At 45.1% G+C, this 27,178-nt stretch overlaps 1 protein-coding gene across 4 annotated transcripts in view; it reads right to left on the bottom strand.

The window, feature by feature from the left end:
• Positions 1-27,178, bottom strand: part of LOC121269718 (CMP-N-acetylneuraminate-beta-galactosamide-alpha-2,3-sialyltransferase 4-like) — a 162,911-nt gene that overhangs the window by 79,412 nt on the left and 56,321 nt on the right. For all 4 annotated transcript variants that reach the window (XM_041174568.1, XM_041174567.1, XM_041174565.1 and 1 more), the window contains exons 5-6: positions 13,885-13,944; positions 13,683-13,783 (exon numbers count right to left, since the gene is read on the bottom strand). In XM_041174568.1, coding sequence (XP_041030502.1) covers positions 13,683-13,783; positions 13,885-13,944 — 161 coding nt within the window. The remainder of the gene's footprint in view (positions 1-13,682; positions 13,784-13,884; positions 13,945-27,178) is intronic.

The raw sequence follows: 27,178 nt of genomic DNA, 5'->3' as shown, positions 1-27,178 counted from the left end.
TGGAATTGAAAATGGGGAGAGACCTGCGAGGCAGCAGATAGTATCCTTTGATCAAAAGCAAAATTCCCTCCTGGGAATAGCAAATAGGGTTTAGAGTGAACACCAACCAGACAACATATTAGTGTTAAGGACAGAAAATGCTGGAAAAACTCAGGAGATCTGACAGCATCTGTGGAGACAGAAACAGAGTTAATGTTTCAAGTCCGTATGACCCATCTTCAGAGCCAGGATACAGGGTAAGTCCCTGATTTTATTTACATGCAAATCTGCCAGGTGGCAGTGGCACTGAGATATCACAGGCAGTGTGGAATAAGGTACACAGCCAAAGGGTAAATTCATCATCATTCCTTAAGTCCTTGGCTGTTGGCACCTGAGGGTCTGATGAGATAAATGGAAAGCTGTTTTATCCCAGGCAGCATAGCGGGTGCAATTTCACTCAGCAGGAGGTCGGCTTGGAGGCTTCCTGTCACCTGCTTTGGAAATCCCAAAGTTTTAATTTCAAGCTTATGATTTTTCTCTTTTTTTACAGCGTGTTTCACCAACCACCTCCAGATCCAGGAGCTGAGTGGCAGGTCACAGCTGGGATTTTGTGCATAGTTCTGGCCACCACATTCCAGGAAGGACATAATTGGCCTGGAGAGAATAGAGGACATTTACAAGAATGTTGCCAGGGCTTGAAAATTGCAGCTTTGAGGAAAGATTGGATAGGGGCTAGAGTTGTTTTCCCTGGAACTGAAGAGGCTGAGGGGTGACCTGATTGAGGTGTACAAGATTATGAAGAGCCTAGATAGAGTAGGCTGGGATGCCCTGATTCCACTAACAGAGAGGTCAATTACCAGGGGGCACAGATTTAAGGTGATTGGTAGAAGGATTAGAGGGGACATAAATCACAGAATCACACAGTGCAGAAGAGGCCATTCAGCCCATCGAGTCTGCACTGACACATGAGAAACACCCGACCTACCTACCTAACCCCATTTACCAGCACTTGGCCCATAGCCTTGAATGATATGACGCACCAAGTGCTCATCCAGGTACATTTTAAAGGATGTGAGGCAACCCGCCTCTACCACCCACCCAGGCAGCGCATTCCAGACCATCACCACCCTCTGGGCAAAAAAGTCTTTCCTCACATCCCCCTTAAACCTCCTGCCCCTCAAATTGAACTTGTGTCCCCTCGTGACTGACCCTTCAACTAACTTTTCACTGAGTGAAATGCTTTCTCACCCAGAAGGCAGTGGGTGTTTGGAATTTGCTGCCTGGTTTGGTGGTGGAGGCAGAAACCCTCAAATCATTTAAAAGCCACCTGGATCTGCACCTAAAGTGCTGTAAACCTCTAAGGTGCAATTAAAATGGGCAACAATTTTTTTTTCAACCTGCACAGACACGATGGGCTGAATGGTCTCTTTCTGTGCTGTAACTTTTCTATGATTCCATGGCTCAATGGAGTGAGGAGGCTTTCAAGAAATAACTTTAAAAAGTAAATAATTCAGGACCTCAATCAGCAACAAAAATCTGGCAAACCACCCAATGTAAATAATGTAAATAATGCTTCAGTTCTTTATTTGATTAACAGCTGCAATTTAACATTTCTGCATTTTAAATGTAGGGTTTTTTTGCTTGATTTCTTTCTGCGTTTTAACTGTGGTTAACTGTTTTTAGTCGCTGCAATTTACATGTTTAACTGTGGGTTTTGTTTGTTTTAGGTGTTTAACTCCTTATTTCTTTCATAGCAGGAGTGATAGATCTCGGAGAAAATTGGGAGGCCAAAATCAGGTGAACTATCTTATCTCAACAATGTTCAAGTCGGTATTCAAATTTTGTTTTTGACAGCTGTAATTTAACATTTTTTCACTTTAACCATGTTTATTCTTTGCTTTCTGCGCTGTTTATCTGGGTTTTGTTTCATGTGTCTTGTGTTAAGATTACCTTATGCTTCACTGACTCCATAGCCAGACACATAGATAATGTTTTCTCACTTACTAGTGGTGCTTATGTCAATGGAGTAGGTGAACTAATGTTGGTGATGAGGCATTCTCCAAATGATTTTGACAGTCTGCTCAGGGAACCATCCAACAGGATCTACCATCTCCTTTTCCCACAGAGCCTCTAGGACATTACGTGTGGACTACTGCCTGGCGAACTTGTGGTCAAAGGTGTTTTACTGCACAAACTTTCCCACAATGGATAGGTCCAACTGCCTGGATCGCTCCTTGGCAATGTGGCCAAACCATGCCGTCATCATGTAGTGACACTTGGTGTTTGTGTTCTGGGGGTCTACTCACAGCTTAATGCAGCCACATACAAAGGTGGCCATCAGGATGAGAGGAATGTTGGGTAAACTCTATTCTCCCTTTATCTAGAGTTTTGTACATCATGGCCCTCTGAACACAATCCATTATCAACCTCCAGATAAAGGCGGAAATGGCTCAGGTGATCGCCACAACACAGGAATGAGGAATGGGCAGAGCTGCAGCGTACATAGCAACACCAAGAGCACCTCGCACCTGAAGATCAGGTTCTTACATGCAATGGGGTGGGGGGTGGGGGGGGGGGGGGGGGGGGGTGGGGGGTGGTAGCATTGCTCCCATATAACCAGATTCTGTTTTATCATAGCTACTCGCTCCTTCCAGTTTTTTGTGCATACCTTGGCCCCTCCAAACGAGGGCCTTCAGGCAGTCTGACCTGACAGTGAAGGGGACAAAAGGTCAGTCAGCCCAGCTCCCTAAGAACATGGCCTCGCTCTTGCCGTGATTTACCTTGGCTCATGAGGCCAGTTCAAACTGTTCATAGATGCTTATCAGTCTGTGTGCCACCAACAGATCCAAGCAGAAGATGGTGACATCATCCATGTATAGGGAGGCTTTGACCTGCGTGCCTCCACTCCCTGGAATTGCCAACCTTCTTATGTCCCCAACCTTCTTGATGGACTCGGCAAAATGTTCGATACAGCATGCAAGACAGGGGAGAGAGAACAGCCCTGCCTGACTCCAGATTTGTTTGAGAGCTTTCTGATTCCTACCCATTGGTTGAGACAGTGTAACTGATGTTTGTGTAAAGCAATTGGATCCATTTGTGGATTCCCTCTTCAAACCCCATTTTGGGGAGCACATCTATCATGTAGATGTGCAATACTCTGTCAAAGGCCTTCTCCTGTTCCAGGCTGATAAGGCAGGTGCCCACTCCCTCTCCCACACAAAGTCAATCACATCCCTGAGTGGCACAGGGCAAGTTTGATCAGGGGAGAGATTGGATAGGTTGGGGTTATTTTCCTTAGAACAAAGAAAGCTGAGAGGTGACTTGATTGAGATGTACAAAATTATGAGGGGAATAGATAGAGTGGACTGGATAAAATTGTTTCCCTTGGTGGAGAATTCTAGAACCAGGGGACATAGTTTCAAGATAAGTGGCAAAAGGTGTAGGGGGGATATGAGGAAGAACTTTTTTACCCAGAGGGTAGTGGGTATCTGGAATTCACTGCCCAAGTTGGTGGTAGAGGCAGAAACTCTAAACTCTTTAAAAAAGTACCTGGATCTGCACCTAAAGTGCTGTAAGCTGCAGGGCTATGGGCCGGGTGCAGGAAGGTGGGATTAGAAAGGACACCTGGGTGTCCTCGGGCTGGCATGGACAAGATGGGCCGAATGTCCTCCTTCTGTGCTGTAACTTTTCTATGGTTCTGTGGTTCTATGGGTGGATCACCAACTCCAGAACACACTCAGCCTGGTTGGCGATGACCATGGACACATTATAGTCCACATTCAACAGTGAAATGGGCTGCCAATTTCTAATTTCCTCTCTCTCCCCCTTCTGCTTGTAGATGAGGGTGATGATGCCTCTCCTCATGAATTCTGACATGTTGCCAGCAGGTCTCAGCCAATCCATTCCAACAGAGCCAGAAACAACGTAACTGGTAAGTCGTTGTTTCCAGGGGTTTTACTCATCTCAAAGAATTTGATGGCCTTAGTCAGTTCTTCCAGAGTCAGCAGTTTGCCCAGACTCTACCACTTGCTGTCATCCAATCCTCTGTGATAGAGGACAGGAAGGATTGGCAGGCTATGCTGTCTGAGGGCTTCACATCATACGCTCTGACTTAAAAGGATTTGCTGATCCTCAAAATGTCAAACTGAGAAATACTCAAAGTCATTTGGCAGAACGTCTCATTACCAGAACTTTCAAACAAACACCAAGGCAAAGTTTGGCGGATGGTGGGAAAGGCACTCCCCGTCAGATCCCTTTTACACACCTGGAGTCTCACCCCTACCACACGTTGCCCTCGAGGTGGCTGTGGTGAGGAAGAGACCATTGTCCAGCCCATTCTGAAATGTGCCTTTGCAAAGAAGATCTGGAGAGAGATGCAATGATTTTTGGCAAGATTCATCCCAAGCAACTCCGTGACTCAGGACTCTGTGCTCCAAAGGCTGTTTCCAGAGATGCACACCAAAATAAACATCAACTCAGTGAAAGATGCTCTTGGGTCCTTCCGAAACTTGTTGGTCTTCCAGTGCAAAAAGCTGTCCTCGACTGAGTGTTGTAGCCTGGCACATTCCCAGCTCCAGGAATATGTGTTGAAGGGCGAACCAAAACATGGAGCAGCCACTGTAGAGGCACAATTGGACAGGTCGCTGTCTGAGGCCTTTCAGTTATAGCATACCAAGGGGATGGAAGCTGTGTAGAACCCCTTGGGCTGTATGCCTGACATGGAATGTACATTGCATCATGTCTGTTATGAATTTTCAGTCAATACTTTTAAAACTGGACACAGACTGTTAGAATGGCCACTGCAAATCATGTGTCCTTTGGCACTGGAGCTTCAGGCAGTCCTGAGTTTCAAGCAAATGACTAATAAATATGGACATTCACAGTCATCCAGGGAATTCACACATCCCTTTGTTTAAGGATGGATCAGCACAATGGACTTTAGAATTCCAGCCACCCTCTCTCTCTCTCTCTCTCTCTCTCTGCTTCACCTTGGACAAAAAAGAACATTGAAACTCAGATGTGAATGGATTCTATCAACCTTCCATTGTATTGTGATGGTTTCCCTCATCCAAACTAGGTTAGGTGTATCTCAAGGTATCAAATAACAACACAGGATGATTGTAATCAACACACACATTACCTTTTGTTCAGAAAAAGATCTTTAAACCTGTGAAAGCCACATGATGAGGGAAGCATTTTACAGTCTCCTTTTAAAAATCAGCAAGAAGCTGTTTACAGAGTCCCACCAAAGAACATTAGATTAACAGTAAGTCATCTAAGCAGCCAAGGTAATAAACAGCAATACTTGAATGTGAGATATCCTAGCAGAGCAGGATTCCCCAACCTGTTCCAATTGCAAGTCCACCTGACAGCCAACCTCTTGGAAATTCAACTACAAGAAACTTCACAGCTTACTGAGGATCCAAAACTTTACCAGACCTTCACTTAAACATTAAAGCAACAAATTCATTAAAGAAACCACAGGCCTTCGACAAAAGAGACTGAGATATTTATAAGCTATAACAGTATATTACCTTCATCTAACCTTTGTATGTGTGAGTGTGTGTGAGAGTTGCGTGAGCGAAACATTGCATTGTTTTGGGGCTATGGTGAGTGAGTATAAATAACCTCCTTTATTTTTAAATTCACAAAAAGCTTGCTGCTGAAATTATTTAATTGGGACATTCATTCTGATAGTAAGAAACACACATTTCTTAGATACAAACATGCTGATCACAGGCAATAAATGGGAACACATGCTGTTAGGAACAATGCATAGCTTTAAGTTTAATTTATATTTTCGTATGTGAAGAAAAGTGAAACCTAGTTTTAGTTTCAGTTAGAGGATTTTGTGAGCTGGATGCTAAGAAGTTTGTAGACATGTGTTTTTAATGAGGTTTACAACTCTTGAAGTGAACAGATGGGCTGCCAAGGGGTTAGTAGTTTAGTGAAGTTAAAAAAATATATAAAGCAGAAAAAAACAGTGCTGTTGCCTAACAACAAAGGTCCAGTGACAGACAGGGATACTGGAAAACACAGAAGGGCAGTCATTTAGTGTGTGTATACCAGAGAGTGCAAGCAGAAGGTCTAATCTCTCTAATATGAAATGCTGCAAGCCTGCTGGGACACTGAGTTTAGGGAATGTGTGTGTTTGCTCTGAAGCTGAAGTAATAGGGAGTTTAGATTGCAGTTTTGGGTGCCTGAGAGAGAGATACCAGCTGAAAAAAAGCATCTAGTGAATGTTCAGAAGTCTGTTGAAATAAAACTGTTTGAAACTGAGCTAACCCAAGTAAGCAACCTTGGTGCTGAGACCATGGTGAGTATTCACTGGGGTTTTGTGTCAGTAAGGGTTGCTGGGACAAAAGAAACAGTGCGATTTTGAATCATTTTCTGGTATCTGCCATGATATCTTTCCAACCGTATTGTTTAGAGTAATATAGTTCATTAATTTCTTGTTTAATAAACATTTTATTCTTTGTTTTAACAATATACTGGCAGACTGAGTTCAGTAACTGACCTCCACAGTTTCTAAACAAAAAACAAAGCTAGGATCTGCCAAGCCAGGTTCCACTCTGCGATCCGACTTGTCCAGTATTAACATCAGCTAGGATCATAACAATACATTCTCTCTCTGAGAGTTTAATGAATACTAAGGGCAGGATTTTAGGGCAGCGGGTGGCCGATTGCCGCTGGTGAAATGGGCCACGCCGCCATTTTCCATGGGCAGGCCAATTAAGGCCCACACTGCGGGTTTGTGACTCCCGTAGAGAACGGGAAAATAGTCACGGGGACGGATGGCCTCAGACTGCCGGTTCCAATGGGGAGCCAGCGGCCTGTATAAAGAGTGGCCAGGCAGCCTGCTTGAGGCAGTGCACCATGGCCTCTCGGGGAGGTAGAAATACTCCAAGGAGGGCTGAGGAGGAGGAGGAGCAGGAGGAGGGAGGCAGGCTGCAGGGGAGGCCATCAGGCGGGGGAGGGGGGGGGGGGGGTGGCACTGTGTACCCAGATTCTCAGACACATGCCTTGCTGTCCTCCTGGAAGAGATGGGCCAGCGACGTGATGTTCTGTATCCTGAGGATGGGAGGAGGAGGGCGCCCCTCCATGTTACCAGCCAGGCGTGGGAGGAGGTGGGCAAGGCTGTAAGTGCCCATGATGACGTCAGACACACTGGCACCCAGTGCCAAAAACGCTTCAATGATTTGCTGTGCTCCGGACGGTTGAGTACCATGTCTGTCTGGGCTATTTGAGGCAGAAGGCAGCCTTAGCCTTTGCCCCCCCCCACCCCCCCATCATGTACGGCTGCCATAATGCATAGGACATCTGTCACACACTTGCTGAGCAAATGGGGACTGACCATGCTTACATCAGCCTTACTGGTTGAGGAGAAGAAGGGTTCTCCCCGTTGGTTTCTGTGGCATTTGAGTAGTTTGGGGGCAAGCTGCAGGGGAGGCCGGTAGACTCATACTCAGAACTCCAACACATGTCATATTGATGGTAGTGACATGGTCCAAGGTGTGTCTCACGGTCTTTTGGGCAAGTCCCATCTGCTGGCATCGGCGCCGTGGCTATTTAATCCTCCTTTCCATGGGTGCCATGTGTTATTCAAAGTGATGGCCATCGAATGAGTCCAAGGGGACCATTGGGGGAGGGGTTTGGGAGCAGCCACACTATCTTCTGGGGACTGATCACCAGTAATGTGGACAGGAGCCGCTGGAGGCTCAGATGGGCCACTGTGGTTGGGGTGAGGCGTGCGGGTGCAGAGTACATGAGTGACCTGCCCCAGTAAATCCTCTTATGTGTTTTGCAGGCAATAATTAACCACAATGCCTGGGAGTGCCTGAGGACTGGTGGTGGGTGCGTCCTCCTCCAGCGCCTCACCCCATTCGAGGAGCAGGCCATGGAGCTGGGCAGGAGGCTGGAGGCCGAAGGCCAGGGCGGCTGGGGGCGGCAAGGCTGGGGTCCAGTGGGCAGGTATTTGAGGTCCACAGTCCCATCCAATCTGTGGGCCCACCATCCAAAAGACTGATGGTTGCTGCAATCGTTAATGCTGCAACACTGCTCATTCACAGACTGAGGCATTCTGGCATCTGGGTCATACAGGAGGGACCCTCGTCCTCTTGAGGAATAGCCTCTCCACCACCTTCCAAAGTCACCTTATCCCATTTGTGAGCACTGTCACCATGGTCTCACATGCCATTGGGTTGCCGCTGCACAGCCAAAGATTTATTCCATTTTCGGGGGTTTGGGACCTCCTGCACCCTTTCAGCCAGTGAGCCCCACACTACTCTGTCCAGAAGGTCCTCAACACCTCAGCTGTGAACCTCATGGCTCTCAACTTAGATGAATGCCACCACGTTACTCATCCCTGTACCAAGGGGAAATGTTGCCTTCTGTCCACCCGGTCTGTGCCCCTCCTTACAGAATGAAGGGCAATAATATGACCTCTCAATTTCCTGAGTTCAGTGGAAAATGACACAACTGTTTGAAATGTTCCCTCAGCCACGCAGCTATCCAGGCCACAATGTATCCACATCAGATCCCTCAGCACTCTCCCCGCTCCTCTGGTTCCTTACAAGCCATGTGCCATTCATGAGGCCATCTAACCAGCCTGTTTGCATGTGCGCTTAATGCTTGGGGCCCATCTTGACTCATTTGGACCTCACCAATGTTCTTTTAAGGGTCTTTAAGGGTGAGCTACTTATGAGGGTGGGGGGAAAGGGATGAAAGATTGAAGTGAATGCACACTAACTGATGCACTGTCCTTGTTATTCATTTCAGCATCACCACCAAACGCACGTCCTCAATGCAACCGCGCCCCCTCCACACCTGAGGGGCACCATGTGCAACTTGCGGCGGCACATCATTTCAGCCAGCCAGGCACCAGCGCAGACACACACACCTCGGTGGGGACTTTACCATTGGCTAGTGTCCCAGGTCACAGCGGAGAGGGCACATCATGATCGCTGGAGGAGATGGTAGGGGCAGAGAGTGCCGATGGCTCCAGCAGCCGGAGGGCTGTAGGGGATGAAGCACATGCTGAGTCCGGCACTGATAACGTGCCTCTGGAGTTGTGCCCATTGCAGCAGCTGCAGGAATGGTGGCAGGAAGTGCATTTGAATCTGGCAGGGTTGCATGAGGGAATGGTTCAGTTGTTCTCTGTGACGGAGGAGTCTAGGCAGAGTGCACACGAAGAATCCACCCTCAGGGCACAGCATCAGAATTCCTTCAATGAGAGATTGGCAAATCTCATAGAGAGGGGCTTCCACCAAATGGATCAAAATGTGATTGGGTTACGCTCTGACCTGCAAGCCCTCACAGCGGTTCTGGCCACAGGTGGTGTTTTCCTTTGTGGGAGCTTTGTGGACACCAAGCGCCGGCACTCAGTGCCCATGCATCTGCGGTGAGCAGGGAGGTAGATTTGGACTTCACATCGGCGCAGCAGCTGCCTGTCGTCACTGCGACCTCCTCTCAGGGCGCCCTGAATGAGGGCAGCAGCTCTTCTGCCCCTCTGCTAGTCAAAGTTGCTTCCGTTGAGGCTGCGACAACTGGAGAGTTTTCAGTTCTGGATCTGGCCACTCCCTCCAGGCGGGAGCTCCCAGGCTCCACGGGCCAGAGGACGCCCGCCAAGGTAATCTGGGCCAATAGGACAACAGAGTCAGCAGGCTGTCTCACCGGCCACTCCGAGTGATAGGGCGGCACCAAGACGTAGCACCCACAAACAGAAACACAAGGCACCTTAGGCACTTTACGAGTATGTCACTGGTGATTTTGTGTTGTCCTTAGAATAGGGACCCCTTTTTGTAATATTGTCAAATAATCATGTGGGCTTTAATTGTGGACAGAATAAAGTCCACCTTTGTTACCGTGGCTGAGCGTCTTTTCATTGTGATGCTTTTTTCATTTTCACATAATTATCATGAGTGTTTGAGTGGACATTGATGTTTCTGTACTAAGCCCTTAGTTGCAGCTGATGAGGTGGAAGATGTAGAGTGCGTGTGGATGCGCCAGGCAATGCTGGTCCTGCTGATCCATGTGTGTAGAGCTAGCTGAAGGTTCATTGGATTAAATTGTCCCAGGTATCCCTGCCTCCTTGGTGTAATAGCGGGTCGGTGTGCTGCCCCTCATCATCGCCCAGTGCTTCCTCATCCTCTGCGCCACTGCTGGATTTATCATGTGCAGCCTCATCCAGTGTGTCAAGGTCTTCATCGTCAACTGTGTCCCCCCTTTCCAGCGCAAGATTGTGCAGGGCGCAGCATGCTACCACTATCACAGAGACGCGATCTGGGGGGTACTGGAGTGCACCCCCTGAGTGGTCCAGGCAACGGAAGCACATCTTGAGAAGACCGATGGCTCTCTCCACCACAGCCCTTGTGGAGACGTGGCTCCTATTGTACCGCTGCTCAGCTTCTGTTCTTGGATGGCGGAGAGGGGTCATGAGCCACCTTCTGAGGGGATAGCCCTTGTCACCCAGCAGCCAACCATCCAGCCGGGCCGGAGCACTGAAGAGCCCCGGCACTGGGAGTGTCTGAGGATGTAGGCGTCGTGGGAGCTGCCTGGGTACCTTGCACAGACTTGTAGAATCTGCATCCTGTGGTCACACACTATCTGCACGTTCATGGAGTGGAAGCCCTTCCTGTTGATGAAGACACTGGGCTCACCTGCTGGCGCCTTGATGGCCACATGTGTACGGTCTATAGCACCCTGGACACGGGGGAAGCCAGCAATGGCCACGAAGCCTCTGTCTCGCTGAGTCTGACTTGCCTGGTCGCAGCGGAAGTGGATGAAGGTGGATACCCGTCTGAACAGAGCGTCTGTGACCTGCTTGACACAAGTCTGGACAGCTGATTGGGAGACACCACAAAGATCACCCACCGAGCCCTGGAAGGAGCCAGATGCATAGAAGTGGAGGGCAACTGTGACCTTCCGAGCCGCTGGCATGGGGTGTCCACCCACACAGTTAGGGGAGATCTCAGGACCAATCATCTGACAGATATAGTTGGCTGTCTTCCTTGAGAGTCGGAGCCTCCTTCAGCACTGCACCTCAGTCATATTGAGGTAGCTGCTTCACCGCCTGTATACCCTGACAGCAGGATAGTGGCATCTTCTGTGGCCCCTTGCACCTTGGACAACTTCTTGGCCCTGCACCCCTTGTGCCTGCGCCTGGCCTCCCAAAGGTGCCTTCAGAAAGGCCTCCTGCCCAGCCACAGCAGCCCTAGGATGAAGAGCAAGACCATCTGCTACTGAAACCCTTCATCCATGCTTTTGCTACCTTCCCACTTGACTATTCCAATGTACCCCTGGCTTGTCTCCCATCATATATTCTCAATAAAGCTGAACTCTTCAAAACCCCACTGTAGATATCTTAACTGATCTACATTGCTCCTCATCCACCAACATCTTGATATAAAGTTTTCATCCTCATTTTGAAATTGGTCTTTGGCCTACCCATTTTCAATCTAAACTTGAGAGTGTTAACGCTGTGCGCTGTCTGACCTTGGTAATGTTAATACTGTACATTCTTTGAACTCCAGGGTGTTAGCGTTGTGCATTCTCTGAACACTGGGATGATAGTGCTGTGCGTTTTCTGACCTCAGTAGTGTTGGCACTGTGTGTGCTGTGCATTTTCTGACCTCAGTAAAGTTGGTACTGTGTGTTCTCAGATCTCTGAAGTGTCAGCAGTGTTCAGAACTCAATAGTGTTAGTGCTATTTGCTCTCTGTAATCAGTAATGTTAACGTTTGTTTTCTCTGCACTGGGTAGCTTGCTTGACATGACTTGATCAAATTACATGTTGCTATCAAAGTATCAGGTGAGTATTGTCCTTGTCATTCCTATTGGCAAGGTTAGGAAATTTGCATATTAACAACATAGCAAACAGACGCAGGCCAAAAAGAGAAAAACTTGCATTTATATCACACACTTTGCAACCTCAGGAAGTCACAAAAGGCTTTCTAGCCAATGAAGAACTTCTTGAATTATAATTACAGTTGTAATGTAAGAAATACAACCACCAAATCGCACACATCAAGGTCCCAAAAAAAACCAATATGATAAGGACGAAATATCTTTTGGATATCAGCTGATGGATAAATATCAACCTGGACACCAGGGAGGACTCCCAAATATTCTTCTTGGGATAGTACAATGAATCTTTATATCCACCTGAAAGGTCCTGTTTTAACATCTCATCCGAAAGAGGTACCTCTGACAGCACAGCAGTCCCTCAGAACGGTACTGGAAAGGTCAGCCTGGGTTTGTGCTCATGCCGCCGGCAAACATCCATCTCTAGTTTACTCTTAAAGATCTTTCCCTACTGAAACATGGTGGAGCCTCTCCCAAACAAACAAACTGCATCCGTCAAAATACATCCACTGACCCAACATGATTAGAACCATAGAACACTACATCACAGAAAACAGGCCATTCGGCCCTTCTAGTCTGTGCCAAAATATTATTCCGCTAGTCCCTTTGACCTGCACCTAGGATTAATACTCCAGGAGCCAGCTTGATTGCTTCAAAGAAAAGTTAGTGGGGAGGGGGTTTTGAGTGTGTCCTGAGTTTTGTCATGGGTTGCTTTTTCTCTCTGTCATTTTGCTTCCCCCGACCATAAATCAGCATCACTAATGATTTGGGGGTGGGGGTGGGGTGTGGAGGGTGAGGAGGGGAGTGCGGGGGTTGGGGCAGGTGAGTGAGGTGAGTACTGAGGAGACTCAAAGTCCACCTTCCTTTTCAGGTTTTCAAAACCGACCTCAGTCTTCAGCTTGAATATTCTGAGCATGCCCCATGTGCTTCCTGCCAGGCAGACGCAAAGCACAACAGGTTTTCCTGATGTTAGCCTTGCCCATCATGGATCAATCTGCATCTTTCCCATCGCTGCATCGTCCCCAAACCCTCTGTTCATCAAACTCTCAGATTTGACCCCTTTATCCCTCCCTTTACTTGTTGCTATTGATCTCTTACAAGGATTCCATTTTATAAATGCCAGTCACACTTCAATATTGCGCTCCCTGTAACTGTAGACAAGTCACTCTAACCATGGTGACGCTATATACAGTCAAGCCCAGTGAAATAACACACTTACTGGCAAGAATCACTTTGATGGCAGTCAGATGCACTGGTGCGTCTTACCGCAGGGGGTCCTGAAGCCTAATGCACAACCTGTACTACCCACCCCACTGAAGATCAGCTAATTCAAACAAGGAACCAAACCTGAGATTTTCCTGGTTTCCACCCTAGGAGCTGGCAGTTCAAAAGGAGACATTTCAGGTCATCATATCTGTACTGACTCTTTCCAAATGTGAATCTAATTCCACTTTCATCTCGCTCTAGTTCTGCATCCTCCTCCATTTCGAATATTTACCTAGTTTTCCTTCAAAAGATGAACGGGCCTCGGTTTCATCCTCCCTCTGGCAAAGTGTCCATGTCTGTGCAGCAAAACATCTCTGAGTCTCTCTCCTCTTATGGACAATATTAAATTGATGACTAGCCCCCACCCCACCCCCTCATCACTGAGCTTCCAGAGAAAACAGTACATCATGTTCACCCAAACAAAACCTTAATTGAAAAAAAACCTTTTTTAAATCTTAAATAATTGATTTGTGAGGCTTGATTGTGGCCTGTCCTTATAGTTCAGACAGTGGAGGAATTCTATCGCTCTTCCCTCTATAAGAAAGATCCAATGAAAGGCATTAAAAGGTTTCTCACCATTGCCCTTAATCCCATATGGTAATGTGTGAAACAGATAGTTTGGCTTGTGCCACCAGGCACCATCAATCGTTAGAAATAAATTGGTATTCCGAATAAATCTGAAAAAGAATCAAAAGATCAAGAAGAAGCAGATCAGAATGGAGCAAACAGTCAAAATGCAGCACAGTTCAATTCCCGAGGAAATGAATAGATGGCTTACTTTGGGAGGATTTGTTCACTGTGATTGCTTGACTGCCAGGTTAGGCAATGTGTGTCCTGCCTGTAATGAAACAGAGACAACTTTATGGATAAAGAGACTTCACTTCAAATCTGGTATTGTAAATTAGATCTTTTAACAATAGTCATCTACGTCCGAACATTTTGCCTCCCATTTCTAGCTGCAGTACGAATGCTACTCTCTGCATCGTCCAGCTAAACTCTCAAAGCTACATGGCTTATCATGTTTCAATTCCCATCCTGTGCTCTGACATCCTGTCACTGCCTCAGGATAGTTATGGGAAGTAAAGAAAAGGGGTCCCACACAGACCTATATATAAACCATAGGAGAAAGAAGATTTCTAATCGTTAAAGACCTTGTGGTCATTCGCCTGAGCAACTGAAAATGACAATCGTGATCTAAGGGAGTTAGCAACAGTTCCAGTGGGGGCTGGTGTTGCATTTTAATGAATCATAGAATGGTTACAGCACAGAAGGAGGCCATTTGGCCCATCATGTCTGTGCTAACCCTAAGAAGGAGCAATTCAGCTAGTACCAATCCCCAGCCTTTTCCCCATAGCCCTGCAATTTTTTTCCTTTTCAGATAATGATCCAATTACCTTTTGAAAGACTCAGTGGAATCTGCGCCCATTACACTGTCAAGCATTGCATTCCAGATCCTAAACGCTCACTGCATGAAAACATTTTCCTCATGTCATAATTTAATTTTTTGACAATTACCTTAAATTTTTGCCCTCTGGTTCTCGATCTTTCCCCCAATGGGAACAGTTTCTCCCCATCTATTCTAACCAGACCCTTCATGATTTTGAGCATCTTTATCAAATCTCCTCTTAACGTTCTCTTCTCCAAGAAGAACAGTCCCAGCTTCTCCAATCTATCCATGTAGTTGAAGTTCCTCATCTCTGAGACCATTCTCCTGAATCCTTTCCGCAGTGTTTCTCATGCCTTCACATCCTTCCGAAAGTGTGGTAGTCAGCACTGGATGCAAAACTCCAGCTGAGGCTGAACCAGTGTTTTATACAGATTAACAAAGTCTCCTTGCTTTTTGTACTCTAAACCCCTATTAATAAAGCCCAGGATGTCATATGCTTTATTAACTGTGTTCTCAATCTGATCTGCCACCTTCAATGATGTATACACCGAGACAGGCAGATCCCTCTACTCCTGCACTCCTTTTAGAATTGTATCCCTTATCTTATATTGTCTCTCTGCATTCTTATTACCAAAGTGAATCACTTTGCACTTTGCTGCATTAACTTTCATCTGTTACTTGTTTGCCCATTCCACCAAACTGTCTACGTCCTCCTCATGGTTCACAATAGTTCCAAATTTTGTATCATCTGCAAATTTTGAAATTGTGCCCTGTACACCAAGGTCAAGGTCATTAATATATATCAGGAAGAGCGGGGATCCTAACATCCATCCCTTGGGAATTCAACTATAATACCTTCCTCCAGTTCAAAAAAAAAACCGCTCACCACCACTCTTTGTTAAAAACAAAAAACTGTGGATGCTGGAAATCCAAAACAAAAACAGAATTACCTGGAAAAACTCAGCAGGTCTGGCAGCATCGACGGAGAAAAAAGAGTTGACGTTTCGCAAACTGGAGGAACAGCACCTCATCTTCCGACTAGGCACTTTACAGCCTTCCGCACTGAATATTGAATTCAACAACTTTAGATCTTGAACTCCCTCCTCCATCCCCACCCCCTTTCTGTTTCTTCCCCCTTCCTTTTGTTTTTTCCAATAATTTCCCACCTATTTCCATTATTTTTAAACCTTTTATGCCCTGCTAGTCTTTCCTCCCCACCCCCACTGTACCTTGAGTGCCCTACCATCCATTCTTAATTAGCACATTCATTTAGATAATATCACTACCTTCAACACCTCTGTGTTCTTTTGTTCTTTTGTCTGTGACATCTTTTGATTATCTGCTCCTATCACTGCTTGCTTGTCCCTACAACCACACCACCCCCCCAACTTCTCTCCCCCCTTGCCCACCTTAAACCAACTTATATTTCACCCCTCTCCTTATATTCGCTCAGTTCTGTGGAAGGGTCATGAGGACTCGAAACGTCAACACCACTCTTTGTTTCCTGTCACGCATCCAGATTGCTACTGTTCCTTTTATTCCATGAGCTCTAATTTTTCTCACAAGTCTGTTGTGTGACATTTTTGAGGTTCATGTCCACCACATCAACAGTATTACCCTCATCAATCCTCTCTGATATCTCATCAAAAACTCAACCAAGTTAGTTAAACATGATTTTTCCTTACAAATCCATACTGGCTTTCCTTAATTAATCCACATTTTCCAAAGTGATCATTAGTTTTGACCAGGATTATTGCTCTTAAAAGCTTCCCCACCACCAAGGTTAAACTGACTGACCTGCAGTTGCTGGGCTTATCATACACCCTTTTATGAACAAGGATGTAACATTTGCAATTCTCCAATTCTCTGGCACCACCCCTCAATCTAAGGAAGACTGGAAAATTATGGCCGCTGACATGGAAATTTCCACTCTCACTTCATTAATGTTCCTAGTTGCATCTCATCCAGTCCTGATGCCTTATCAAATTTAAGTCCAGATAGACCATCCAATACCTCCTCCTTATCAATTATAACTACCCCCTCTTTCACCATGACCTGGGTGGCATCTCCTTCCTTAGTAAAGAGAGACGCAAAGCATTTATTTAATAGCTCAGCTATGCTCCATGCTTCCATGTTTAAATCCTTATGTTAGCTGCCAGTACCTTCTCATACATTATCTTTGCTTATTCTTACTGGATTTTTCAATTCCCCTCTGAACCTTCTATATTCAGACTGGTTCTCAATTGTATTATTCACATGACATCTGTCATTAGCATATTTTTCTGCTTCATATGAATCGCATATGAACATACATTCAAACATATGAATTAGAAGCAGGAGTAGGCCACTCGGCCCTTCAAGCCTGCTCCACCATTCAATAAGATCATGGCTTATCTGGTTTTAACCTCAACTTCACATTCCTGCCTACCCATAACAACTTTTTGCCCACTTGCTTATCAAGAATCTATCTACCTCTGCCTTAAAAATATTCAAAGATTCTTCCACCATGGTCTTTTAAGGTAGAGTTTCAAAGACTCACGACCCTCTGAGAGAAAAAAAAACTCTCCTCATCTCTGTCTTAACTTGGCAGCCCCTTATTTTTAAACAGTGACACCCTAGTTCTAGATTCTCCCACAAGGGTCTCCACATCCATTAAGTCTCCTCAGGACCTTATATGTTACAATCAAGCCGTCCCTTACCCTCCTGAACTCCAGCGGATACAAGCCTAGTCTGTCCAACCTTTCCTCATAAGATATTCCGTCATTTAATAAGATCATGGCTGATCTGATAGTAACCTCAAATCTGCATCCCACCTACTCCAGATAACCTTTCACCCCCTTGCTTATCAAGAATCTATCTAGCTCTGCCTTAAAAATATCCAAAGACTCTTCTTCCACTGTCCTTTCAGAAAGAGAGTTCCAAAAACTCACAACTCCCTGAGAGAAAAAATTTCACCTCATTTCTGCTTTAAATGGACTATCCCTTATTTTTAAAGAGTGACCCCTAGTTCTAGAATCTCCCAGAAGAGGAAACTTCCCCTCCACATCCACTCTGTCAAGGCCCCTCAGGATCTTATATGTTTTGATCAAGTCGCCTCTTACTGTTCTAAACTCCAGCGGATACAAGCCTAGCCTGCCCAACCTTTCCTCATAAGACAATCTGCCCATTCCAGATATTAATCTAGTAAACCCTCTCTGAACTGCTTCCAATGCAGTTACATCCTTCCTTAAATAAGGAGACCAATACTGTACACAGTGCTCCAGATATGGTCTCACCAATGCCCTGTATAGCTGAAGCATAACCTCCCTGCTCTTGCATTCAATTCCCCTTGCAATAAATGATAGCATTATATTAGCTTCCCTAATTACTTGCTGTACCTGATTAGTAACTTTTGAGATTCATGCACTAGGACACGCAGATCCCTCTGCATTTCAAAGCTCTGCAATCTCTCTCCATTAGATAATATGCTTCTTTTTTATTCTTCCTGCCATAATGGACAATTTCACATTTTCCTATATTCTACTCCATTTGCCAGATCTTTGCCCACTCACCTAACCTATCTATATCCTTTTGTAGCTTCCTTATGCCACGTCCACAACTTACTTTATTACCTATCTTTGCGTCATCAGCAAATTTAGCAAACATCCCTTCAGTCCATTCATCCAAATAATTTATATAAATTGTAAAGAGCTGAGGCCCCAGCACTGATCCCTATGACATACTACTCATTTCATTCTGCCAACCAGAAAAAGACTCGTTTATGCCAAATCTGTTTCCTGTTAGCTAGCCAATCTTCTATCCATGCCAATATGTTATCCCCCTCATACCATGAGCTTTGATGTAACAACAACCTTTGATAAGGCACCTCATGAAATACCTTCTTAAAATCTAAATACAGTACATCCACTGATTCCCCTTTATCCACAACAGATGTTACTTCTTCAAAGCACTCTAATAAATTGGTTAAACATGGTTTCCCTTTCACAAAACTATGTTGACTCTGCCTGATTTCCTTGAATTTATCTAAGTTCCCTGTTGTAATGTCTTTAGTGATAGCTTCTAACATTTTTCCTATGACAGATGTTAAGCTAACTGGCCTATAGTTTCCTGCTTTCTGTCGCCGTCCATGTTTGAATAAAAGAATTACATTAGCTATTTTCCAATCAAATGGAATTCCCCAAATCTAATGAATTTTGGAAAATTAAAGCCAACGCATCAACTATCTCACCAGCCATTTCTTTTAAGACCCTAGGATGAAATCCATCAGGACCTGGGGACTTGTCAATCCGCAGTTCAAACAATTTGCTAAGTACCAATTCCCTGGTGACTGTAATTTTCTTGAGTTCCTCCCTCCCTTCCAATTCTTGATTTACAGCTATTTCTGAGATGTTACTTGCATCCTCTACAGTGAAGTCCAACACAAAATATTGGTTCAATTCATCTGTCATTTCCTTATTTTCCATTATTAATTTCCCCGACTCACATCCTATAGAACCAATGTTCGCTTTGTTAACTCTTTATTTTTCTGAATATCTGCACAAGCTCTACCATCTGCCTTTATATTTCTAGGTGGCTTTCTCTCGTACTCTAATTTCTCCCTCCTTATTTATCTTTTGTTGATTCTCTGTTGTTTTTCATATTCTGTCCAATCTTCTGACCTACCACCCATCTTTGCACAATTATACACTTAAGTTTGATGCTGCCTTTAACGTTTTGCTTTATGGGTTCTCCCCTTGGAATTTTTCTCTCATTAGAGTGTATCTATTCTGTGTATTCTGAAATATACCCTTAAATGTCCAGCATTGCACCCCTATTGGCTTACCCCTTAGCCTAAATTGCTAGTTCACAGTGCTAGCTCTGCTTTCATGCCCTCATAATTATCCTTACTTAAATTTAAAATATTAGACTTTGATCCACTCTTCTCTCCCTCAAAATTATTGTAAAATTCAATCATTATATGATCACTGCTAACAAGGGGTACCTTCACTATGGGGTCATTAATTAACACTATGTCGTTGGTCAATACCAGGTCTATTATAGCCTGCTCTCTGGTAGGTGCCAAACGTGCTGTTCTAAGAAACTATCCTGAAAACATTCTATGAATTCCTCATCTAGGCTGCCTTTGCCCATCTGATTTTTCCTGTCTATATGTAGATTTAAATGCCCCACGATAATCGCCATTCTCTTCTGACAAGCTACCATTATTTCTTCTTTGATACTCTTGTCCTCCCATGTGGTTACTGTTAGGTGACCTGTACATCACTCTCACAAGCGCCTTCTTGCCTTTATCATTCCTCATCTCTACAAAAACTGCTTCTATATCCTAATTTCCTGAACTTAGGTCATCCTCTCTATTGTGCTAACGCTATCCTTAATGAACAAAGTCACCCCTCCACCTTTTCCTAGCTTCCTGTCCTGCCTAAATGTCACATACCCTTCAACATTCAGGTCCCAATCTATTTCATCCAGCAGCCACATCTCTGTATTGGCTATCAGGTCATACTTATTATTTATATTTGCGCTATCAGCTCATCTATTTTGTTTTGAATGCTATGTGCATTCAGATACAGAGCCTTATGGTTTGTCCTTTTATTATTTTTGTAACCTCTCGCCTTATCTGCTGATTTACCCTTATATTTGTACTCTCTGTCCCTTCCTATCATCGTCATTGTCCGTTTATCATTTCCCTTATTAATAACTTCCTCTCTTGCCTAGTCCCGACTCTTTGATTCACCACATCTTCCAAATTTGATCCCTTTCCCCTTCTATTTATTTAAAATCCTCTCTACTTCCCTAGTTATGCAGCTTGCAAGAACACCAGTCCCAGCATGGTTAAGGTTTAGACTGTCCCAATGATACAGCTCCCACTTTCCCCAGTACTGGTGCCAGTGCCCCATGAACTGGAACCCACTTCTCCCATACCAGTCTTTAAGACACGCATTCATCTCTCAAATTTTATTTGTCCTATGCCAACTTGCATGTAGCTCAGGTAATAATCCAGGGATTATTACCTTTGAGATTTTGCTTTTTAATTTGGTGCCTAGCTCTTCATACTGACTATGGAGAATCTCTTTCCTTCTCCTGCCTATGTCATTGCTACTTACATGGACCACAATAACCAGATCTTCCCTCTCCCACTCCAAGTCCCTTTCCAGCCCCAAACAGGTGTCCTGAACCTGAGCACCAGGCAGGCAACACAGCCTTCTACTCTCGCTGTTTTCTGCAGAGAACAGTGTCAATCCCCCTCACTATACTGTTCCCTATTAACACTACATTCCTTTTTTATCCGCCCACTTGAACGACTTCCTTTACCACGGTGCCATGACCAGCCAGCTCATCCACCTTGCAGACTTTGCTTTCATCCACACAGGTTGCAAGCACCTCAAACCTGATCAACAATTTCACAGTCTGAGGCTCCATCACAACTATATGCTTGGTCCTTTTACTTACCTCACTCAGGGTCACATCCTCCTGTCCCTCACCACTGACTAAAACAGACAGCCCAATCCTAAGAGGTGCGACCGTCTTGTGGAACAAAGTATCCAGGTATTTCTCCCATTCCCTGATGTTATGCAGTGTCTGCAGTTCAGCTTCTAGGTCAATAATCCTGATCCAGAATTCCTCTAACAGCTTACACTGCCTGCAGACGTGTTTGTCCTGGATCACCTTGGCGTCCAATCCACCCACATTCCACAGCTGCAACATAACACCTGTCCTGCCATTGTTACTTATGTTATTTAGTTAATTTAATTCAATTACTTTCTTAGTTAACTTAGAATTATTCCTATGTATAATGGAATTTACTGTGCTTATTCAATGCTAGTACCACCCACAAGTAAAAGTTATACTTTCCTTAATTACTCAGGTATGTGTTTTAAGTACCTATTTTATGTATTTATTTATTTATTTCATTATAATGTTTTAATTCTTTCATTTATAGATCTATCTTAACTCTGGTGCCCGAAGTTAGCTATTAATACATCCCTCACCCCAAGGACTTAGTGCCCAATCAACCTACTCGTCTCCTGTGATGTCACAGTTTTTTTTCACTCAGTTTCTTCAGTAGCTGAAATGGTCCATTATCCTGACTGCCTCTGCTCCACTCCCAGGTAGGAAAGGTCCCACCTCTAATCCCCGGACTGTATTTGTGGCACTCCTGACTGTCTCTGCCACACTCTCAGGTAGGAAAGGCCACATTCCTATCCCCAGGCTGTATTTATGACACTTCTGACTGCCTCTGCTCCTCTCCTAAGTAGGCATCGTTTTAATCAGTGACTGTCTCCCTCTCCGACTTACCCCACGTGGATTTCAACTGAAATTCCACCCCTCGTGTTTCGAACCCACCCAGGATTACAGGTATCTCCGGGACATAAAACATTTCTCGGACTGCTGTTCCCGTCACATTCTGAAATCCACACTCAGTGCCATGCGCCGCCATATGAACACACTCGACCTCTCCCTCCAGCAGCACCGCCGTACCCTTTTTCAAAGCTGCGCGTGCCCCCAGTTTCATTTTATCCTTCGGCTCATCCGACGCCTCAACAAGAAACTTTTTCTCTTTCTCTCAAGTGCTAAGGAACGCAAGCTACAACAACTCATCGACACCAACACCCATCTAGGACCCCCCACCCCTGCCTGTTCCTCCGTCCCCACCCTTTCTTCCAATCCCAACCCCAGCCGTGTATTCACTATACCCCCTGACCTTCCCCTCTCCGATGCTGAACGTTCAGTGCTCAGCAAAGGACTTAGTTTCATACCCTTACGCCCTCACCTCAATGAAAAAAAAGCTTATATTTCAACTCTTTCTTGGACTCGAACGCAAGTTCTGTCGAAGGGTCATGAGGACTCGAAACGTCAACTCTTTTCTTCTCCGCCGATGCTGCCAGACCTGCTGAGTTTTTCCAGGTAATTCTGTTTTTGTTTTGGATTTCCAGCATCCGCAGTTTTTTTGTTTTTATCGTTTTAATCATCCAGGAAGCACTGAATTCGTTTGCCCTACCTTCCCCCTTAGAGGGAGTATATCTTGACTGTGCCCAAACCATCGCTTCTTTAAAGATAGCCCATTGTTCAGTTACAGTTTTGTCTGCTAAGCTTTGATTCCAATTTATCAGGGCCCAATCAATTCTCACCCCATTGAAGTTGGTTTTCCCCCCAGTTAGCTTTTTTTACTCTGGATTGCTCTTTGCCCTTTTACATAGTCATCCTCATCCTTATGATACAATGATCACTGTCCCCTAAAAGTTTCCCTACTGAAACTTGATCCATTGGCCCACCTCATTCCCAAGAACCAGCCGGGAGAACCACTTTTCTCATTGGACTATCAAAATGCGGTTGTTTTCTCCTGAAGACACTTTAGGATTTTGTGCCCCCTCTGCCCTTTGCACTACTAATATCCGAGTCTATATTTGGATAATTAAAATCCCACATTATAACTACTCTGTAATTCTAGTATTTCTGTAATTTCCTCACACGTTTGTTCCTCTGCATCTTTCCCACTGTTTAGTGCCCTAGAGATTACATCAAGCAATCCAATTGCATATTTTGTGTTCCTTGGCTCTAGCTAAATAGATTCTGTCCTTGACAGAAGATGAGACATCTTGCCTTTCCAGCATTGTCATGTTCTGCTTAATCAGTATTGTGACCCTTCCTCCTTTCCTTCCTTTCCTATCTTTTCTGAACACCTTATATCAGAAATATTTAATATCCATTGCTGCCCTTCTGTTATGGTTATAACATCTATCTGCGCCTATAACTCACCAATCTTATTTACCACATTCCCCACATTCACATACATGCACTGTATCTGTAACAAAATCATTTCTCATAGCACAGTAAATTTCATCTCTGAATAGTGAATCTTCATCCTGTTAGATAGAGTTTATCGTACTTGGGAGTGCGGTAGTGAACAAGGGTTTTGAATGAGGGGTCACTGGGATGAATAAAAGTGAGACGCTCAAAGGATGAGAAAGTTCCAACGGAGAATGGGGTCGGGCCAAAAAGTGTGATTTGGTGATAAAAGCCACACCCATCTCTGTGACGGTCAGGATGTGGCAAGTGGTGGAAGGTGTAGCCAGGTGTGGAGGCTTCATTTCGGGGGAAGGTGTCATCACCCTTCAGTCAATTTCCTGTCAAGGTCATGATATCGGTGCAATCATTCATAATGAACTCTATGGCTGGCAAGGGCCTTGTTCACAAGTGAACAGACATTCAGGAAGTGGGTGTATAGTGGAGTGGTGGGAATCCTCAAGGCCAGCAGTTCGAGAGGTGAGTTGGACAAGAAGCAGATTGGCAAGATTAGCCCCGAGTGGACATGCTGGGTGGAAAGTTTGAAGAGAGAGTAGGACTGGGCAATGGGGTTGCTGCTCATAACCAGCCTGTGCCAATTGCCTTAAGAAGCCTGTTAGAGGATGATAGGCCAGACCCCCAGATTGTTGGTCAGATCCAATTAGAGACATTTTGCTTAAAGTAGACAAAGTTATCGATTCAAGATGCCTACTAAGTGAATAAAGCCACAGGATTCCACGAACAAACAAAAATAAACTTTACTATGCATGGTTAGAAATATAAAACAATTTACAATACCTACCTTATACTCTAAGATTCAGGGTTAATATGAGGAATATGTGAATTAACAGGCAAACTGTGGTCAAACACAACACACTGCACAATAAATTTCAAATGCGACCATAGCAGATTCCACGGTTTTCTCAGCAACCTACTAAGACATCAGTAACGCTGTGAGTCAACCAATCTCACTGAAGCCCTGTCTTCCAATTTTCACCATCGAAGATCTCGCCTTAGAATCCTCTCCAAAAGTCGCTCCAAATTGGATAGCTTCACCAACAGCCCACCTCACTGGGTTTCAATCTCTTCTCCCAAGACTCCATTCCCCTGGATTTCCAGTCTACACTGAAGCACCAAATTACAGACACAACTACAGCCACACCGAGCAGAACGTTACTGCTCCATAAGGGTGCCTTTGCCCCAACAACCCACAGCATGGAGTCACTAACTTTTGGTTGCCTTTGTCAATTGGAGTTTACTCCCAACAGTCATTTTCCTGTTTGGAGCCTGTTTCTCTTCTCCTCTCTTTTTCCTTAACTTAACGAAGATCTGTTTCTGTCCCCTGTCTCTGTCTTCTACCTGGGACTTCCTTTTGGGACCTCTCCCATTTGGGAGCACTCCCTGTCCCCTCTCCCCATCCCCTGCCTGGGACACTTGCTGGTTATAACACTCCACCCCCAGTCACCTGACCTGAGTTTTCACACTGTTTTCCTTTTCTCCTTGATGTGCAGGCACACTGGGCATGTCCTGGGCCCAAAGAACTTAAAGGTGCAGAACCGTGCATTTGCAGCCCACTTCCAGCCTGCGCATATGCGCAGAATGTCCAAGGTCCATTGGGAATTGAAGTTCCTGACCTCTGAGCTCAACATTAAGGTTAGTTTGGGCTTCATAATAATGCCAAGAAAGGAACAGAAGGAAGATATGTGCTTATCTAAGAGGGAGCCAAGCCTGTGAAGGCGGCAAGAAAACAGAAAGATCTAGAAGTGCTGAAGGGTTGGATAGAGATTTGGGAAGGAAGAGCATCAGAGAGGGGTGGAGTAAAATGAGGCATGGCTAGAGAAAAGAATTGAGGAGGGGAAAGGAGCAAAGAAGTTTAAAAAAAGAGAAAACATAGAATAATGGGCTTGGATCCAGAGTGATCACTAAAATGTGCATGTGAATGAGCTCAGAGAATGCTCAAATTATACAGATTGGTTACATAAAAATCAAGATACGTAATCACCTGATAGTAAATGGAAATAAGAAACAGAAAGGAGCAAATAGGAAAGGGTTCGGAGTTAAAGTCAAAAGTCTCGTGGTGTGATAGCATTGAAGGAGGATGTAGTCTCGTCTGGGTTTGAAGACTGGTGTAGTGAGTGAAGTTCAGAAACAACTTGAGAACAGAGGATTGAACTCAGACTTAAACAACTTCCTGCTTCCAGAGATGCACGAGGAAGATGATGCACATGCTTATATCTGTTTCCGTTACTTGTTCTTCCAGGATCGGGTCGTAGCCTGAACCCAGGGGCTATAGCTTGAGGGGAGCCACTGAATATCAAGCGTGGCTGACCAGGGGCCTCTCCCATTCTCAACACCTGCCATAGGCATGTTGAAAGGAATTGCAGGTTGACAATCAGCCTGTTTGGCAACATTATGAATGCAACTTCCATGGCCATCAAGTCCTGGTGCGGGACACAAACACAGCTTTTGGCTCAGAGATAAGGATGCTGCCCATTGCATCACAACACCTCCTCTCAGAGGTTGCACAGATGGAGGTACAGGTTAAGTATCCTTTATCTGAAACCCTTGGGACTGTTATGACACAGCAGATGGTAAATGCTGAGCTGTTCAAATCCCAGAGAGAAACTTGAAGCAACTGTCACAACAAATTTTCAAATTGTACATTTTCAGATGCAGGCTTTGAATTCAGTAAAAATAAGATTGCCGAGTCTTAAGAGGTTTTTATAAAACTAAGTTAAACATTTATTAATAAAAGGAAAGATTATAAGCACAAACGTATGTCTACAAATTATTCCTATAATAACTTTTAAAACCCCTAATTAATTTAACTCCCAGTTACACTTTCGTTAAGGTGACAGTAAGACACATACGGATTTTAAAAGACCCAGGCAAAGAAACATGGGGCTGAATTTTATGGCTGACAAGGGGGTGGCGGAGCCCGCTTGTCAGCGCTTAAATGTCGTGCGCTGACGTCACATGAGTGTCCTGATGTCAGCGCGATATTTAGCTGGGCAGGCGCGCTATGAAGCACAATGCGTGCCCACCATTAATTAAAGGCCTTGTTAAGGCCCTTAACTCAGCAACTGAAGCCGATTTTGAGGTGCCCATGCGATCTTCGGCTCGGCGCACGGGCCCAACAGGCAGGCGGGTAACTGATTTTTTTAACAAACCTCATCCACAGAAAGACTGTTCATAATTTTTCTGAAGTATTTATTGCAGAAAGTGTTTTAAACTTGCCTGTGTGATTGGTAGCAGTTCAGATCAATTTCCAGTAGCTTTCTCTATAATTTGAAGCTTCAGCTCACCAGTCTGCAGACGGTAATCTTTATCAGGCCTGCAGCTTTCCGGAGGCTTCCATTTAGCCTGGGAATGGGTTCTGACATCTCCAGTGGAGGCAGCTCCTCTGAGGAGGAAGGGAGGGATAGAATAAGGAGGAGGCCAGGAGTGGACAATCAGCCTCCAGGGAAGCCACCTTTGGGAGGACAGGCGCTGGCAATAAGGGGCGCAGGGCCAAGAGGTTGTCCAAGGTGGAAGGGGTCTAGAAGACACCATTAACCTGCTGCCAGGGTATACAGGCGGAGAAGCAGTTACCTCAGTATGACTGAGGTGCAGTGCTGAAGGAGGCTCCATCTGTCAAGGAAGACAGTCAACTATATCTGTCACATGATTGGTCCTGAGATCTCTCCTAACTGTGTGGGTGGACACCCCATGCCAGCGGCTCAGAAGGTCACAGTTGCTCTCCACTTCTATGCATCTGGCTCCTTCCAGGGTTCAGTGGGTGATATTTGTGGTGTCTCCCAATCAGCTGTCCACACTTGTGTCAAGCAGGTTACACACGCTCTGTTCAGACGGGCATTGACCTTCATTCGCTTCCACTGCGACCAGGCAAGTCAGGCACAGC

Source organism: Carcharodon carcharias, chromosome 25 (assembly GCF_017639515.1).
Source record: "Carcharodon carcharias isolate sCarCar2 chromosome 25, sCarCar2.pri, whole genome shotgun sequence".
In the NCBI taxonomy this organism is placed as follows: domain Eukaryota; kingdom Metazoa; phylum Chordata; class Chondrichthyes; order Lamniformes; family Lamnidae; genus Carcharodon; species Carcharodon carcharias.
This window is presented reverse-complemented; position numbering and strand designations above follow the sequence as displayed.